The sequence below is a fragment of the Cryptomeria japonica genome, chromosome 2 (genome assembly GCF_030272615.1).
Source record: "Cryptomeria japonica chromosome 2, Sugi_1.0, whole genome shotgun sequence".
In the NCBI taxonomy this organism is placed as follows: Eukaryota; Viridiplantae; Streptophyta; class Pinopsida; order Cupressales; family Cupressaceae; genus Cryptomeria; species Cryptomeria japonica.
The window spans coordinates 192,504,301-192,522,687 of record NC_081406.1 but is presented as its reverse complement, the minus strand read 5'-3'; the positions used below and the strand labels follow the sequence as shown (position 1 = coordinate 192,522,687).

The 18,387-nt window shown below is 36.1% G+C and overlaps 1 protein-coding gene across 7 annotated transcripts in view; it reads left to right on the top strand.

The window, feature by feature from the left end:
• Window positions 1-985: 985 nt before the first annotated feature.
• The window catches only part of LOC131049153 (F-box/kelch-repeat protein At1g67480), a 44,170-nt gene continuing 26,768 nt past the window's right edge, over window positions 986-18,387 (top strand). For 5 of the 7 annotated variants that reach the window (XR_009106670.2, XR_009106669.2, XM_057983188.2 and 2 more), the window contains exon 1: window positions 986-2,377. Coding sequence is in view for 5 of the 7 variants with exons in the window: in XM_057983188.2 (XP_057839171.1) it covers window positions 1,270-2,376 (1,107 nt within the window). In the remaining 2 variants the exon portion in view is untranslated. Of the gene's footprint in view, window positions 2,378-8,555; window positions 8,580-18,387 lie in introns of those variants that run through there. The other 2 variants (XM_057983189.2, XM_057983185.2) reach the window with 2 other exon arrangements.

The following is an 18,387-nucleotide window of genomic DNA, read 5'->3' as shown; positions in this document are numbered from 1 at the left end:
AAAGTGAAAAGAGTTCTAACAATTTGATGATCATATACAATAACACTAAAAAAAATTCATTAATAATTAGATTCATAACTAACACTTAGTTACTTTACTTATTTAACTATCTATATTATAATTCAATCTAAATACTATATATTAATCTTGTATATAATAACACAAAAAAGAACTTCAATTTCTAAAATCCTTTTAGTTAATTTTTTTTACATGAACTTCATCAATCCCTGATTGAACTAGCTCTATCATATTACAATGTTCAAATACATCCTTCTTTATACAATCATATAATTAGAATTTTTGTTTTAAAATAAAAATAATAATAAATAATTCTAATAAAAATTGAAGAATCTAAACATAGACAATTGACTTAACCAATAATAAAGTATTATAAACAAACAAGTCAAAATAATAGTAAATAATGCTTAATAAAAAATGAAAATTGAGGATTGTGAGATACCTCAATGGAAATAACATTAATTTTTTTTAAAAAATACACAATTTGGAAAAAAATTGAAATATTAATGAGATATAGAAGGCAGTAGGTATGTAGTCCCTATACACATGTTTCAACAAAATTAAAAACAATGTATAACTACCAATTTTTTGTTAGACTGAGATACATCAGCAAATAGAAATTTCAATACTTCATCTTCGAACTCGGAACTGTCCTTTTTGAAGATGGTTGTGATTACTAACAATTAAGGTAAACATTAAAATATATAAATGTGCCTTAGAAGCTCCACCACAACAATGGTGCAAATCTACTCCTGTAAATGCCCCACAAACTTACGTCACTGTGGTGTAGTTCCTACATCATTCATCTGATCTGGCTTCATTTTACATAATTGTGTATGTATATAATGCCACGTAGACAACTGTGTGTATGTGTCACCCTAAGGACAAAAGCCCATATCTAAAACAGTAAATGGCGAATATAATACAAGTTTACAGCTGTGTGTATATGTCGTATCCAAGTCAGAAGAACACGTACCTAAACATTAACAATCTTGGTTAGGAAAATGAACACAGTTTTTAAATTAATACTTTATTATTGCACGATCGTTTCTTAATTGAAAATTGAGCTTTCAAAGGAGTGGGTTGATCCAAATGGGTTGAAATGTGAAGTTTTCTTTGAGAGTGATATCGTATACAGTCTCTCACAAACGGATAAGCACGCATTTGGGGTCACAAGGTGTTTTGGTACAGACCCACAAGAAATCTAGGCAGCGGCTGCGGCAGCAGGAGGAGAGGCAGCAGCAGAAAAGCATGAAAAAGTGCAAGGAAAATGACGGCGACGGTAAGGTTTCAGACACTACTATTATTCCTGGATTACCCAATGAAATTGCATTGGATTGTTTGGCTAGAATTCCCGGATTGATGCATCGGAAATTCACAAGAGTTTCTAGGTCATGGAAAACCCTACTAACATCCAACACTCTTAATTGGAATGCATCACCTGGACTACCCACAAACTATGTTTATGTAAATTTGTTGTTCTCAATTGGGGACCAGAGATTCTTTGCATGGAACCTAGAGGATAGGGCTTGTTTGCCTTTGCCCGCGTTTCCGACAAATCTCACTTGTGCCAAGTTTGTTGTAAGCAGAGGGAGGCTTTTCTCCATTGGGGGTTTGATTAACTCTGCCAACTCAGCTGATGTGTGGGCATATGACCCCTGTGTCAATAAGTGGGAGTCTGTCGCATCCCTAAAACTTGCAAGGTATGAGCCTGCAGTTGTTAGTATTGGGGGAAAGATTTATGTAATGGGTGGTGGGGTGGGGGGGGATTTGTCAGATTGGGCAGAGGTCTATGATCCCGAAGTGGGTGCGTGGACTTCTCTGTCGATTCCTTGTTGGCACTTTTTTGGAGATGTGTTCTGTAGGGACAGTGCAGTGGTGAATGGGAAACTGTATGGTATGTGTTATGGGGGGTTGGGGTTTATCTTTGATCCCATTTCATCATCTATTACCATAGTCAGTAGTGAGGCTTACGAGTCGAGCCCTTGTGAAAACATCCATACACTGTTTTCAACATGGAATAAGCTAAACCAGAAAACAGCAGTAGTTAAAGGGATTCTTTTCGCTTACTTTGATGGCAAGATCAGGGGCTATGATTTCGATCACAATAGATGGCTTCCCTTGCAAGGCACTGGAAAACGTCTGCGAAATGGGATGTCCAAGGCTTCATTGGTTAATGTAGAGGACAAGCTTTGTGTGATTCGTAAAAATGCAAATACAATTATATTTGCTTGCTTGGATATTCTTAAGATCCCTGGCATTCTGCGCTGCAATGTGCTGTGGTGTCACTCAGAGGCTTCTTCTGGCAGACCGTGGAGTATTGATGCGTGTGTTTCTCTTGCTGAGTCAGGCTCTTGAGGTGAGTGGGTAGTTTTAGAATTTATATATTTTGTCACACATATCTTTGTAATAATAAGCAGATTGTATGCCAATTTTTTTGTAATTATTCTCACTTTTCTTGAAACTCAAATACAGATATTTTGCAATGCATTCATAGCACTTCCACTTGTCTTTCCTTTGGTTGCAAAACTCTAGTTAGCAGTGCTTCTACACTTATGCTTGAGTCAGAAAATTGAAATACATAAATAATTGAAACTTGAATGAGCTCTGTCAGAAAATAGACATTTTCAAGAGAAAATGGACATCAGTCTGTTTAAAGCAAGGAATTTCCAAACATGTTCTGCAAGGTCTGAGAAAGAGGGGTGTTTTAAACCATCAGCAACATTGCATGATTGTATTCGGTACAAAAATAGTAGATGCGCTTTCCTAAAGCTGACTAATACCAAAGAAAATACATCTGTTAACTTTCAGGACACTTTAAGTTTAATTACAGTTTGCATGAAGACTTATAACGTAGTATTTTGAGCTGAAAAAGATAATGATACACTTTATCCAGGATTGATTATTGGAATACTGTTACCATTTTTTTAGTAAGTGCACTTTTTGTTGCTCATAGACTTTATCCAGGATTAATTATTGGACACCTCTTACAATCTTTTTACTAAGTGCACTTTATGTTGCTTGGAATATGGTTTTTACTGTCCAGTAATTATCTTGTTGCCTGTCATTAAATCGCTCTGAAATGCTCTAATGGTGCTAAAATATATTTATTCTTTATGCGTGTTATATTATGTTAATCTTGTACACATGATATGGTTTCATTGTCACTAATCTTGCAGTTCTCAACACACAAGAAGCTGTTTGAAATTTGATTTAAAATAATCACGGTAACCATAGTAAACAATTCCTACTGTATCATAATTAATACTGTGCATCTTAAACTTCGGAAGTGTATTGAAAATTTTGACCACAAAAAGAGTCAATTCTTGCTAGAAACTCTCTTTAACATATTGTGTCAAGAGACTCAATGATTCAACAATCCTCTATATGATTATATTTGGCCTTTTTTCATTGTTTGAATCTAAAAGCATAACAATAATATTTCTGAAGGATGCATGGCTTAATTATGAATGTTAATATTTCCTTTATTAGAAAATGTAATCAAATCAAAGGTTTTCTATATTTTTAATTGTACTCTTGTTCATAGAAGAGCTAGGAACCATGTGCGGAAGGAAATAATTGTAAATTTATACATGGTACTTTACCTGTGTTCCACTTTGAATGCTTACAGTATAGAATTCCAAGGACAAATGTTCCTTTTTGTGTTTTTACTTTGGTGCTCTACCATATTTAGAACATTTGTTTCATGATCACAATTTTTCCTTGTATAATTTGCATTATACTCTAATGCTGTTGATTAGAGCCTGCGATATATGGCTTTGTTGTTATTTTCTATTTAGGATGATATTTGATAAGATTAATGTTTATTGGGACAAATATTGCATTGTGGTCAATGTAGGATTTCTTAACAAAATCAGGTGCTACTCCTGGGTATGTTTGTATCATCTAGAGTTTGATCTTGGAATGAGTTGCTTTTTCTTGTCATGTATATACTTTGGAAACTTGTCTATCTCAAACAGAACCTCAAGAGTTGGCTTGTCTGGATCAGAGCATCCTCAACAGGTGAAGGCTGCCTTGCTGTAACAGATGTTTTTGAGGAAGCTGCCATTCTGTAATCTGGCTATTGTAATATGATGATAATAATACCTTCCAACTGTTTTGACCAGATTATTGTTTGAATTTCACTTCAGTGATGATCTAATAACGGTTTTTTCCCCTTTTATAACAAATATATGAATTCTAAGAGTTCAGGTTAGAGTACACCATCCTATTGTATCCTATCGTGAATATTTAAGTTCTAATGTAGAACTAGAGATGGCAGATTCTACCCCATGCCAAAAATGGCAGGCACCTTGCATGTTCTTGTTAAGTAACAGAGTTGTATCAAGCATGGTTAACTGTGAATTTCCTAAACAAATAATGGAGGCTGTAAAACCAAAGAGCTTGGCTATTTGGTGTAATGGCATAATTTTCTTATTGTTAAATATGCAACAAGATATAGGCATGGTAATCTCTTCATTATTTGGAACTGGCCTCTTTTGCCTGTGGGCTTTCCCACCTACTGCCAACTACCCCTTTCCTCTTTATATAGTAGAAGGGTGGTTGAGAGGGAGAGGACTGATACTGATGGACTGAACTAAGTGATTGGCCCTACCTAGTTATAACTGGTAGGGGCTGAGTTAGCCAATCCAAATAAATGACCTGCCTCCCTCGTCCCTGCTGGCTCTAACTGGGCGCATAGCCTCTGACTGCTGTCTACATGAGAGAAATGAGAGTGTTTTTTGCCCATAACATAATATTGATCGAGTCCTGAGAACCAGTATTAGCTGATTCATACATAATACTTATTCATCGCAAGTGTTACAGAAGAACATCATACTTTATTGTCTTCCTTATTTTGGACTGATCCTCTTTTTGTCTGTCACTGCAAATTTTACAGAAAGGCTGTCTATTGTCTTTCTTATTTGGGACTGGCCTCTTTTGCTCACTGCAAATGTTACAGAAAGACAGTTTATTTTCTGCAACTGGAATTTCAGACATAAGTCAATAATTGCATTTCATTGATCAATGCTAATTGCTACTTATGGACATGAAACTCCTTTTTCCATTTGGCCGCTTACTCTTGTTATATGGGTTACATCAAAATTTTACTGAATTTATAGATTGCTTTCTTTCCAAATGTTGCTTTAACCTAGTATGGCATCAGTTTGTAGATATATGATACCTGCATAAATTTGAGAGTAGGATTGATCCACTCATTTTGAGATTTTTATGGCTATGGTCGAATTATTGAACTTCTCAAAGCTGCAGATTCCTATGCTTATAAGAGTGATCGAAAAATATGTTGTTCAAGTGGGTTGAAATCAGACATGCAAATAATTCTTCTGCCATTTTGTAGCCCCAGTTCAATAAGCTGAGCACCAACAATCTGTTTGGACCCTTTTTGTACTGTCATGAGACAAGAAAATGCATGCTTCAGTTAGTAGGATTAAATTTGAATTATTTTGGTAGTATCTCAAGACTCCATCGAGACCAGTTTTTGGGTCCATTAGTGGTCTAGGTGGATCTGGCACTTTAATCATCTCAAATCTCAACAGCCGGGCTCCACCAAATTAGCCTCTCCTTTCAATTGAAATCCAAAGGAAGGAGAAAGAAATTTTATTCTCAGATGTTGACTGATGGGTAACAACCTGTAATTTCATTGTTGCTATTGGGAATTAAGCAAACCTGATTTTTTAAAGTAGTTTGAAGGTTGAACCTGCCATTTACACCTCATCCACAAGTACAACCATACACAATTGGATGCTTTAGTTCAGGTTTAGAGAAGTCATGGTGTACAAAATCAAGCGTTGTCAAGATACAGTTCTTTATGATATAGTATTATTAGAGGTTTATGCTGTTTTACTTCAGAGACCATATCCTTTCTAATGCCATGCAACCTATGGAGCAAATTTTTGGGATGTTGTCATAGATGTTGGGGAGAATAGATACTGCACAGTAGTAGTAGTTCCTAAGCTTTCACTTGTGAGTGCCAAGCAATGCGATAATCTGTGGTGCGCTCTAGAAGAATTTTGTGCTCTTGATGGTGAGATCTAAATATAAGAGATAAACAGCCGTACAGTACAAGCTGATACTCAACCTCTTTCAGTGAAGAAAAATAATCGACCGATGTGCTGGAGGAATAAAGAGTCTTTTCTAGTGCCCAATCAGAGTGTCCAAGCAGTGAAGTAAGGCATACTATTTCTTTGATTCTAGGACAATCTCTTCCTATTATGTCACTATAGAGTTCTTTTTTTGAGAATGGAGAGATCAAATGATAGATCCTTGTACTAGTAGATAAAGAAAACACCAGTGGCGTCTTTTTGCCTCACAGCAGCCTAATTGTGTTAGTAGCAAAGAAGAAAGGCACATGGAGCTTGTGCATCTTAACTACAAAGCCTTGAACAAGAGCACCATGAAGTACCATTATCCTTTTCCTTGTATAGAAGACCTATTGGACCAGTTTTGTAGTGCCTAGTTTTCACTAAGATTAACTCAAATCAGGCTATTGTGAAATTTATGTTGAACCCTTAGATGTTTGATGAAAAGTTAAAACCATAAAAATAGCCATTTTTGAACATAATATACAAAATTCATTGCAGAAGACTGCTGATAATTGATAATTTAATGTCAAATGATAAGATAAATCAAACCAGTTTCTATATGTTCAAAATACCGCAATACTTAGGAAATTAATTTTAGGGCTAGTTTAGAAATTTTTATTTTTATTTTTTACTTTTCTGTTCAATTTATTTTTTCTTTTCTGGTTTGCGGTGTGTGGTACTCTAACATGACCCCAGTGTAGATTCAGCTGGGGTCTGTCCTGGGCTGGACTCACAGTCCACGGCATATACAGACAGTACCTGTTCCGAGTACAGATCTAACACGAGTACTGCCTGGTTGCAGGGCAGGCCTGATAACATAGCTTAGCACATGTAGAGGGTAATGGAATTGATACCTTATAGTCTTATGATGCAATCGTGAGTTCATGACAAACAATTTCATAGCCATTACTAAGTACTAAGAATTTATGTTGATATTTTTATTTGTTTACAAAGGACTATTTAGCACATGTAGAGGGTAATGGAAGTGATACCTTACAGTTGTGATGCTAGCTGAACAAAATGGGGATGATCATGACAAGTAATTTCATAACCATTACAAAGTACTAAGAATTGGTCCCAATTTTTCAATTGTTTTTATAACATACACCTACACTGTTGCCTATAGGTAATGATAGTTAGCTACTCTGGCAACTGTAAGTGATGATTGTTGCATACAGCTCAAGATTATTTGCATTGCCTAGATGCTTGACTAATGATGACTTAAAACATTGAGATTATTATACATGTTATTAATGTTGACGAGGCCTGAAGTTAGATCAAAATATTTGAAATATAAATAACTAGTACATAGGGAAGCATTATGTCTATGAATGAAATAGAAAGTTGTCTATGCCAAATTTCTCCCCTGCTTTGTAGCAAAAACTTCAAATTATTTAGAGATGTATATTCTAGGGAACAACATTTTAGGCAGGACATACTTTAGATATGTATTTATATATGCAAAGTAATGGAATTGTTTGAGAAACAGTCTTTCGTGAGATACACATGCTATTTGGGCTGGCAGATTTCAACTTTAATGGAATTTTGGTGGTTGGTATAAAGTTCTACCAAACTCACCAGTGAACAGGGCAAAATACGGTTTTTAGGAAGTAGAGAAATAAAAGTAGAAATTGGAATCTGTGATCTTTGACTTCATTTCCCTTTGTTCTCTGTGAATTGTTTTGCCTTTTCTCCTTCAAATGTGAACCTGTGAACTTGCTGAGTCATGTCGACTTTGATTTTCTTTTGGAGCTGCAAGTTTTCCAATAGCTTTGCAATATCAGCCTAAGATCAATCAATATGCTACAATATCAGCGAGTTTGATGAGGTTTCTCTGAACAAGTGGTTTCATTGATCTGATCTATGGTTACCAGAAGATGGAGATGGAAAGAGGAATGGAAGGCAAGGACTAGGGATGAGTTTGTCAATTTTTGAAAAAATAGAATATGACCGTTCAGGGACACATCAAAATATGATTTATATACATTTCAGAAAAATAAAAACACCTTTACAAATGAAAACAATTAAATTGAAATGATCTAGAAACATGTAAAAATGCATGCACCATGCATACTTAATCTAGAGCATATTACATGAAGTTCCAAGAGATTAGAAAATAAGCTGATTCAAGAGCTCTTAAGCAAGATCAATATGGTTACTGAAGAAGTAGCTCCATTCCATAGTTGAGGAATCATGTAACTGGGAATGCCCAAAACAATTATTGCTCTTACACTTCATTGTATGCTGCAGTCCTACTAACCTGCATTGTCTGGAGTGGTTGAATAATCTTGAAGGCCTTTTTGTAGAAGCTGGTAGTTACAGACATTTCCTTTTTAATGTAATTTTGTTAGTTACAAGAAATTTGCAAATAAAATCAGGCAATGCTACTGTTTATTTACATAAGGTACTAACATGTACCAACCTTCTTTCCAGTTTCAATCAATATATAAAGCTTCTCTACACGGTCATTTTAACCCTTCCCCCCCTCTTCCTTTGTGCTACCTTTCGGCTTTGGTAAGAAAATGCTTTAAAGCATACTTAAAATTTTCATGCAAGCATCAGCAAAGAAATGTCTGTTGTAATTTTCTTTAGTTTTTCTCAACTCAATTCATTTTTTACCACGAGAAGAAAATCCATACTGTTTTATTTATTGTTGTCTAATTTTTATTAATGTTTATTTTAAAAATCCATAGTATTTTATTTGAGATGGCAAAACCTCTAGTTAAAGTTTTAATTTTGAAATAGTTAGCGGTTTTATTGGGGTCACTTCCCTTGAAACTTCATTACATAACTGAAAACATTTCACCTTGCAATATTAATTTGTATAATAGAAAACAAGGCTGCAACACTATACATTGCCAACAGGAGCAAATACTAGCAACCTGAGCCTCTAGTAGCCATTCTACTTATACAAGAGCAGTTAAAACATAGACAATGTTCATATACTCCTTATTACCAGAGGTACAAAAGAAATCCTATTATTGCTCCTTGTTACACAAGAACCATGTGTTCCCTTCGTGCTGTAGCAGCTGCTCCCTCGATAAGGTTCTCTATAAATCATGTTTCCCTTGGTGAGCCTCGGCCAGAGAGGGAAAGTGGATGCTAAAACACAGTTTTTTTTCACGACATGCCCTATGGGCCAAGCCACCATAGAATCTACCCGCCTCCACTCAGTCTCAAGCAAATAAAATGAAGTCTCAAGATGAAAGATTAGGCTACAGATGGTATTTTAAAGGATTATGCTGGTATTTGCGGTTCTTTAAAACTTAGTGATATCCTATATCATGAACATTTTGTTGTTAAAGGTTTTACTTAGAAGATATAATTTAAACAACTCTTTTATTACGATTGTGGTTTGCATATGCAAGTTATTGCAATCAATAAGCAGTGCTATGTGTACATCTTTATGGCTTTGGCCTTAATTTAATATAAAATTAAATTGCTTTTTAACTTACGAACAAAAAAGGGCTTACCTGTTAGAAGATTTCAGTTCTCAAAGGAATATGGTATCTGGATATATTTGGCAGAATGCTAGGCATAAAGCATTCAGAAGATGCATGACCTCCTATATGAATGCATGTATGATATGATGAAAGGAGTCATCATTTGCATCCGAACTTCAAGGAGACATGTGGTTTTTGGCCCATGGATGGTATGACATTTTGTGAAGCATGCATATGTGAACCTGATTCCCGATGGGGATTGGCAAATGAATTTCCATTGGTGTGAAGTCTGAACCATGAGTGTTTTCCTCCATGGAAGGCTTGTTGATGTTCATGTCGTCGTTGCCAACATTCTTGGTTTCCTTTGCTGTGATTCATATAACTTTAGAGGGTTGAAAAGATGGATTGCAGGATGACCTTACAACCAAGGAAGCAATAATCGTTTGGGGAATTAATCGGCAAAACTAAAGTATAAGATTTTTTCAAAAAATGGGGAAAAAATCGGATTTACAAAAAAACGTAAAAACTTGCAGAAAAACAATCAAAAACTACTTTTTTTTAATATTTTAGGGCATTTCCATAGCATAGAGACATTGTAGGCAAATAAAATAGACACTTGAACACATGAATTGCAGGAAATTGATTTCTGTTGTTTATATTCATATCATTGATTACGTTGCACAAAATATTCTACACCATAAATAATATCTAGATGGTGATAGATGTCAAAATGTCAATTACAATATAGTTTGTGACTTTGAACAAAGTCAACTTGTAAACTAAGTACAAAATTCCAAAATATCAAATGTAAGCAATGACATGCTAGAGGGCAGGAGGCCCTGATGATGAAGATCCCGGGTGATAGCCTGTCCTAATTCGTTCAATCCATTGAGGACCAAAGTTGGCTTGCCTCATGATATCAAAATCTTCAGTTTCAAGCAGACGATTAGCAACAACATAATCATCATCAACAACATCATCATCATTATCAGCATCATCAGCAGCAATCAACTCACACTCTGGATGTATCTCATCAAGGTCAATTGGCAAGCCATCCTCAATAGTTCCTGATTTTAGCCCATGTAGAAATTAGTGTTTCCCTTACAAGTGAAAAACACAATGAATAGTGAATACAATCTCAAAAACTACAACTATATATTAATATTCTCACCTTGAGATTTCCTTATCTTTAAGCAAAGGTTGTGATGAACAAATACCAAGTCATTCATTCGTTGTTGTGATATGCGGTTGCATTTCTTGGAATGTATGTGTTCAAAAACACTCCAATTACACACTCACAAGTTGATGAGCTGCATGGTTGACTCAAAATGCGCACTATCATCCACCTTAAATTTAGTATTTCGTCTCCAAAAGAAGCCCACCATGTCGCTGAAAAACACATTATATGGAGATGATATTGTAAGACTAAGAATATCCTATGTTACCCCAAGTTTTCGGGACGGGGGGACAGGGGGACGGGGGGACGAGTTTCTGGGACGGCAAATTTTTTTCCCAAATTTGGGGACGGGGGGGACGGCAAAGGGGACGGCTGTATAAAATATAGGGAAAATTTAAAATATATAGGAAAATTCTAAATGTTCATATGAAAACATGGATAAAGCATGCATCTATACATTATATTCATATGAAAACATGGATATAGCATGTGTATGATACTATGAAAACATTTTAGAATGCAAACATCGAACATACAACATTATCAATAGACTCAATACTCAATATGCACTCATAATTCAGAATTTCAATTCATTCACATTGTCAATATGCATATCATAATAGATATTAAAGAAATAAAATACATAATGGAGCCTAATCAGACTCAGAGGTTAAATTTTCACTACTTCCATCAGCGCAGTTCCCCCCTATATTTTTTGACGGGGGTTTGGGGGCAGCGCCCCCAACTTGGGGTCAAGGGGCATTGCCCCTTGCGGGGTCAAGGGGCAGCGCCCCTTGCGCGCTCCTTGTTGCGATACAGGGCGGGGTCGAGGGGCAGCGCCCCGCGAGGCTAAAAATACTTTTATTATTTTATATAGGCATCGGGTGTTATTTTTCTATTGGCAAAAAACCCTTCATGAGATATTTCACTCCCTCAATTACGCAAAAAACATCATTAAAAAAAATTGAAAATACGACATTTTTTATTTTAATATTTTTCCCTAGCCCTAGATGTGGGGGACGGCTGGGACGTCCCCGGGACGGCTGGGACGTCCCCAATCCGTCCCCAGCCGTCCCCGGGACGTATGGACGTCCCCCACAGCTAGGGAAGCCGTCCCCCCGTTTCGGGGACGTCCCCTCAAAATTTTGACAATTTGGGGACGGGGGGGGGACGTCCCCTGGCCGTCCCCAAGTCCCCAAAACGTCCCCGGGACTGGGACGGGGGTTTTCAGGTAGGGGACGCGTCCCTGGGTTTCGTAGAGAATATCTTATAATCTTAACAAACTTAATGAGCATGTTGGCAAAATAAAGAGATTGCCAAAAGTTTATAGAGTCTACCTGGTTGAATGGTTTTTCTGCTTTGTATAGCAGCCCTAGAAGAGAGAAAACCCTTTGAATGCTTGTACACTTCCAACTCTATCGTAGCCGCATCAAATTTTTCCTAGTCAAGAAACATTTTTTCCATGCACTTGAAGAAGTTGTGTTTGATCTCAACATCAATTTCCATGAAGTCAGTCTTATAGAATAACAAAAGGATTGAGCAAGTATCCCGTAGCATGGAGAGGTGTGTACATATGTCCATCCCATCTCCTATCAATTGTGTCCCACAATGGCATATACCTATCCTTGTTATTTTCCAGCTTACTCCTTATCACCTCCTTGGCCCTATCCATGGCCTCATACACATATCCCATGGGGGGTTTTTCCCTATCCACTTGTCTCAAGACTTTTCCTAAGGCTCTGAAAATTCTACAATTTGCTCAATTGATTCCCAAAAGGTGGTAGAATACATATACTCTGCCACTTCTATGCCATTTGCTTGAGTTCTGAAGCCAGACTCCATCCACTCAGCTGAAACAAACATTCGCCTCAAATTACCTTTCTATTAACATAATGTTTGTAATGCAAGGAAATATGTTGCAAATCTTGTCACCCTTGGTTGAACTAGCTCCTTGCCTCCTGTGAAAGAGCTCATTATAGCCAAAACCCTCGTGTGATTATAAACAAATTTGGTAACTTTGTGAGCCTTCTGAAATGCTGCCTTAACCCATTCAATTTTTCCAATGTCCTCTCGGGTTAGATCGAGGCAATGTGCTGCACATGGTGTAAAAAACATGGAAGGGTATTTATTTGTCATAAGTCTCCCTGCAACAACACAAGCAGCAGGATTGTCTGTGATAAATTGAACCACATTTTGTGGCCCTACATCCGTAACTACCTCGTCATACATCTCAAACAATGCATTTGTGGATTTCATCATATTAGATGCATCCACAGATTTCACAAAAACAATGCCAATCTCACAAGAGACAAGGAAGTTAATGAGAGTTTGGTTCCTTCTATTTGTCCAACCATCTGACATGATACTGCAACCAGTTCTAGCCCACTATAACCGATGTTGTTTAACAACATCTTGAACATCCTCTACTGCATCTTTCAACATACCAACCCTCAATAACTCATAAGATGGGGCTTGAAACCCAGGTCCTATAGCTGCAATAGCATCTATCATGGGTTGTTAATATGGATTTCTGGAAGCATGGAATGCCATGTGAGAGGAGTACCAAAAATTACCAATGGCCTTCTTTGCTTGTTCAGTGACAGTTCTCCTCCGTCGTGTACTCTCCAAAGTGGTTTGTGATCATGGTGTAGTACGAGGTTTGAAGAAAGTATTAATGTTTCTTCCACCTATGTTTGGTCCACGTGCTATAGAATTAGGTGTTGACCCACATTCCCTGAAACTCCTATCTTCGCCATCCTCCTCACCCAAATGGTTCGTCCTGGGATCTACAGAACTAAAACCTAGTTCAACCCCAATTCTTGCCTTTTTGGCCTTACTCTCAGCAATCCTGTCAAGAGATTGCTTTGCCTGATATGAGACATCTGCAGGGCATGCTTTGCATATCACGGTGTTATTTCCTCATTCTTTGGACAAATGCCATTTGAAACGATAAATTCCACCACTGATCTCTTCTAGACACCAATTGCACTTGACCTTTGTGCTAATAGGAATTGTTGTGCAATGTGTCCACGCAAAGTCTTTTTGACGTGGCATTTTGATCAAGAATTAGTTCTGCAAAAACATTTTAGTTCAGTCTTTTAGCATTTAAATGTTATAGTTGTATGTTCATAAGATTACTATGTTTAGAAAACCTAATTAAATTAAAAATTATATTTCACATGTGAGGTTCTCTAAATCAGATTGGAGGTTTTCTAAATTAGAAATTATGTTATAATCAGCATTATGTCAGATGTGAGATGTTCTAATCAGAAATTATGTTTAATCACATCTTCAATGATGCAATCCCAAAGCAGAGATACAATACCCCATAGAGCAGTAGTCTCAGATAAAGGCAGTAAGGTTTAGTGACCTCAAGGTATACTGACTTTTACATAAAGGAGTGAAGTCACAAACGCGGTGAAAGCTAAAGAGCAATCCCATATCAAAGAAAAATTGAAAGCAATGATGAAAGGGGCGTAAAGTGTTATATCTCCAATAAATTTCTGCGATAAACACTCTTTGTATCTTTGAAGAGAACCATATCAGGTGCCTAATCTAATTTCCTTTGTCATAAAATAGTCATGCTAACCCCAAACATGACAACTGATTTCAAATGGCAGAAAACTTGTCGAGAAGAAGCGGGCATTTGTCAAGAAGAAGTAGGCAAGCAAACAAGCTATGAAGTTTAATTTTTGATCTCAAAAGCCCACACTTAGAGCCTATTGACTAATAAAAGATAATACTCAGACTTCTCATTTTTTGATAACAAGAATAATAATAATCATATCAAGCTAACTGAGTTAATGAACCTTTAAGCTCTATATAGCTATTTGAAATTGTCTGAATTTAGTTTAAATTGTCCATGGAAATTAAGTTCCATAAAGATTATGTCTGAATCTGAACTAATCATCAAAGTTGAATTCATTTTATAACTCTAAATGACAACTCATATCATTGTATTATTATTGCTAAACCAAAGAGAAACTAACATAATGCATACAAATACCCACAAGTTGTGGAGCAAACTTATGGCAACGTGGAGATAAGCATGCAAACTATAATGTTTTACATCCACTATGAAGTCCATTCCTGGATAAAAGAATAAGAAATTCAAGTTTAAATCATGTGAAGCTAGACTTATGAGCTTGTCATGTTCAAATTGATTGTAATAATTATATGAAGGTAACATTGCTAATCTGTCTCACATAACAAAGAGTAGTATTAGATTAATTTCGCATTTGATACACATCCATGTAATACTATACTAAATGGTTAGGTAATCTTAGATAAGTAGTTTTTCTAACAACTAGATGGTTTATGCTCAGTTGAGAAGTTCTTTCCTGGATGGAAAGAGATATAAAGTTTAATTCACACTAAAATTTATAAATGTTAATGGCATATGAATTTTATTTATTTATTTTCTAGTGGTAGAGCTTCAAAGTATAAATCCCAACTTTAAGCTACATATCCTACAATATTTTAATTTTTCACTATCTATAAATCCCAACTAACCATCAACTATTAAATTTAAAGCTTTGCTTTCTTATGTTGCAGAGACAACTAAGACCAATTAAAAAATAAAAACCTTCTGCACTATCGTATACACTCACAACATTATTGTAATCTTTGAACAACATAGGTTTGACAGGTAATTTCAATCTTTCAATCTGTATGTGTGGCGTCTACAACATAGTAAAGAATGTGTAGATTGAAAGGAAATTTCAATCTGTATGTGGCATCTAGTAGCAAAAGAATGTAGCTAATTTATGTGTTGATAGTTGCCAAAAATGAAAGGAAGTCGTTCAATCTGTGATTTGAGTAAATACCTCAGAAATAGAAGTCGCCATTAATGGCTAGTGAAGCCTCTGTCGTGCGACCAAAAAACACCACCTATGCGATTGATCTTCACCCTCGACTTCAACTTCTGGTGCTATGCGATTGATCTTCACCCTTGACTTCAACTTCGACTGCAACGCGACGCCTATTTATTGAATTTTGTGGGCATTTTAGGTTTTTGCAGGGTTTTGTTTGGGCGATTAATCGCGATTTTTTCCGCGTTTTAGTCATGAATAAATCGTTGAAAATCGAAAAAAAATCATCGATCGATTTTTTCCAATTTTTTGGGGGAATTGATCACCTGTATCACCGACTCACGATTAATCGGGTATAATCGCGATTTTTTCCCCTTTTTTGCTTCTATGCTTACAACAACAATTTTTTCTCTGTGGGCCGCCCATATTGTTCTTTCAAAATTAGGAGCTTAGAGCAACTTGGCTTTATAGAAATTTTTGAGTCATGCATGCATTCATTCAAATTATCTAGAGAACTTAGTGAGGCTATTTATTGAACCATAATGGGACCAGAGGGATGAATGGAACATAATATACAAGGTGCCCTAAAACTCTTTGATTCTTTTAGTCCAGTTGGAAGGCATGCATGGAGTATTAATAATGTGATGCAAGAGATGGCCTTGGATACAAGAATCAACATGTGGGTTTTGCTTCGTAAAAAATGGTTATGCATACAACATGTAGTGTTTGCTAAATTTTGGAAATTCACGCTGTAATGTCTCTCTTTGGAATTTACCTGAATTTAGTCCTGAAACAGTAATTCCAACTTAAGATGAGAATTGCATTATCTTTATTAATGTTAACTTAGAATAAAGTTGCCAACTATAAGGTCCCTTTTAGAATATTTCTGATTTAGGGCTTGCACACACCATTAATCTCTAGAAACTCATATCAGGACATTAAATATTTAGAATCCATAATAACATTTAAAACCATATGTATTCATCATTAGTATCTAATTTAATACAACATTTACATAATTACTATTTTGATCTAGGCATATTCCTATAGTCAATCGTACTAGGAATTCATTAGGAATATTTGCAAACTGCATTCTCAAGGATAGTTGTCCTTGTATTGCAAAAGCATGGGTGGATTTCTCGTCCATCCATCTAACGATGGTGGACTTGAGAAGACCCTCAAGCCCAAGGGCATGATTGGATTTCCAATTCTTAACACCCCTTGGCCCACAAGTATGGCAAGATTTTAGGTCCACTCCATCCCTTGATCTTCTTTGGAGGTTGGCCGTCCTCCTCAATCAAGCCCAAGAGCACTCATTCACCTCCTAGCTCACAAGCATTGCAGGACCTCCAATCCATCCATATTGGGGTGGCATGCTTGATAAGACATGAAGACTGCCTTCCTCAATAAGCATATATATATATATATATATATATATAGTATATACTTATTTCAAAATAATTTATCTCCAATAGATATATTGTATCTCAATTTCCTTTGTATATATTTTTTTCTTAATTTTTGCTGATTCCATTGATGGCTTGGATAGTTGTTGTTTGAATGATGGATATTTGAATGATTCATATTAGATTGATTGAATTGATGGAAGAATTGATTGTTGGTTTGTTTGCCTGATTCCTTTATTCCCAATTGATCATTGATGGATGATTGAATGATTTCCTTTGATTTGATGATTTGATATATTGGTGAATGATGGTTGAATGAATGTTGAATTCATATAGTGACGAGTGATGATTGAACGAGTGCTGATTTGAAGTATTGGTGAATGATGATTGATAAATGATCCTTAAATGCTTGGAATTATTTGCCCTTTATATTTTATTGGTGAAAGGGTCACCACCTTTCATAAGAATTGAGTCACCGCACTCTATTGCCGCCTTTTGAGTTTATTTTTCACATTAATCTCTCCCTTGGATGTGCTGAAATGAAACCTCCCTTGGATGTTTATTTTTATTTTTCACATTGATCTCCCTTGGATGTGCTCAAATGAAACCTTCTCCATTTTATATCTTCCAATGTGAGGGAGAAGTCACACCTCTTCATCATGTCTACCCTTTGCAAGAGTCACGACCTTTCATAGTTACCACCCTTTGAAAGAGTACAACCCTTCATAATTTTTGCCCTTTGAAAGAGTCACAACCTTATTGTCTTCCCATTCATTTCTTTTATTAATCCTTCCTTGATTCATATGCTCCATTCTTTTGTCCTTTCTCCATATCCCCTTTCAAATAAATTCTTCCCCCTTTTATATCTCATGTTTGAGGGAGTCACAAGTCTTCATTTCATGCTTTTGACCTATGCTCCATGGAGTTTTGGGGACGGGGACGGTGGGATGTGTTTCTAGTATGGGGGTACTTTTGGGCCATCTTTTAGGGGATGACAGGTGATGACTATTAATAGGGAAATTTTTAAAAATATAAAGGAATTTCAAATATTAATATCATAACATTAATACAACATTCATCACAAACTTTGTAGAAGCTTAATACATAGCATTAGACTTGAATTGAAATTTCACATGATAATCGACAAACAAATTATCAAAATTCAAATGCTTTCATTGTAAATGAGCATACATATTATATAACTCCTTTCGGCCAATGAGAAAATTACAATACTTTGGGTAACCAATGAGAAAAAAGAAGCGACGAAAAATCATTTAATATCTTGCACTTGCTATGTTTGGTTCATTACACTTGGACGTGCCTGACTTGGAACCCTTGGATTGGTTGATTGATGATTGGGATGCCACTTTAACTTGCCTTGCAGATTTGATTTCCCATCATGAAGAAGTGCTGATACTTTAGGCAATA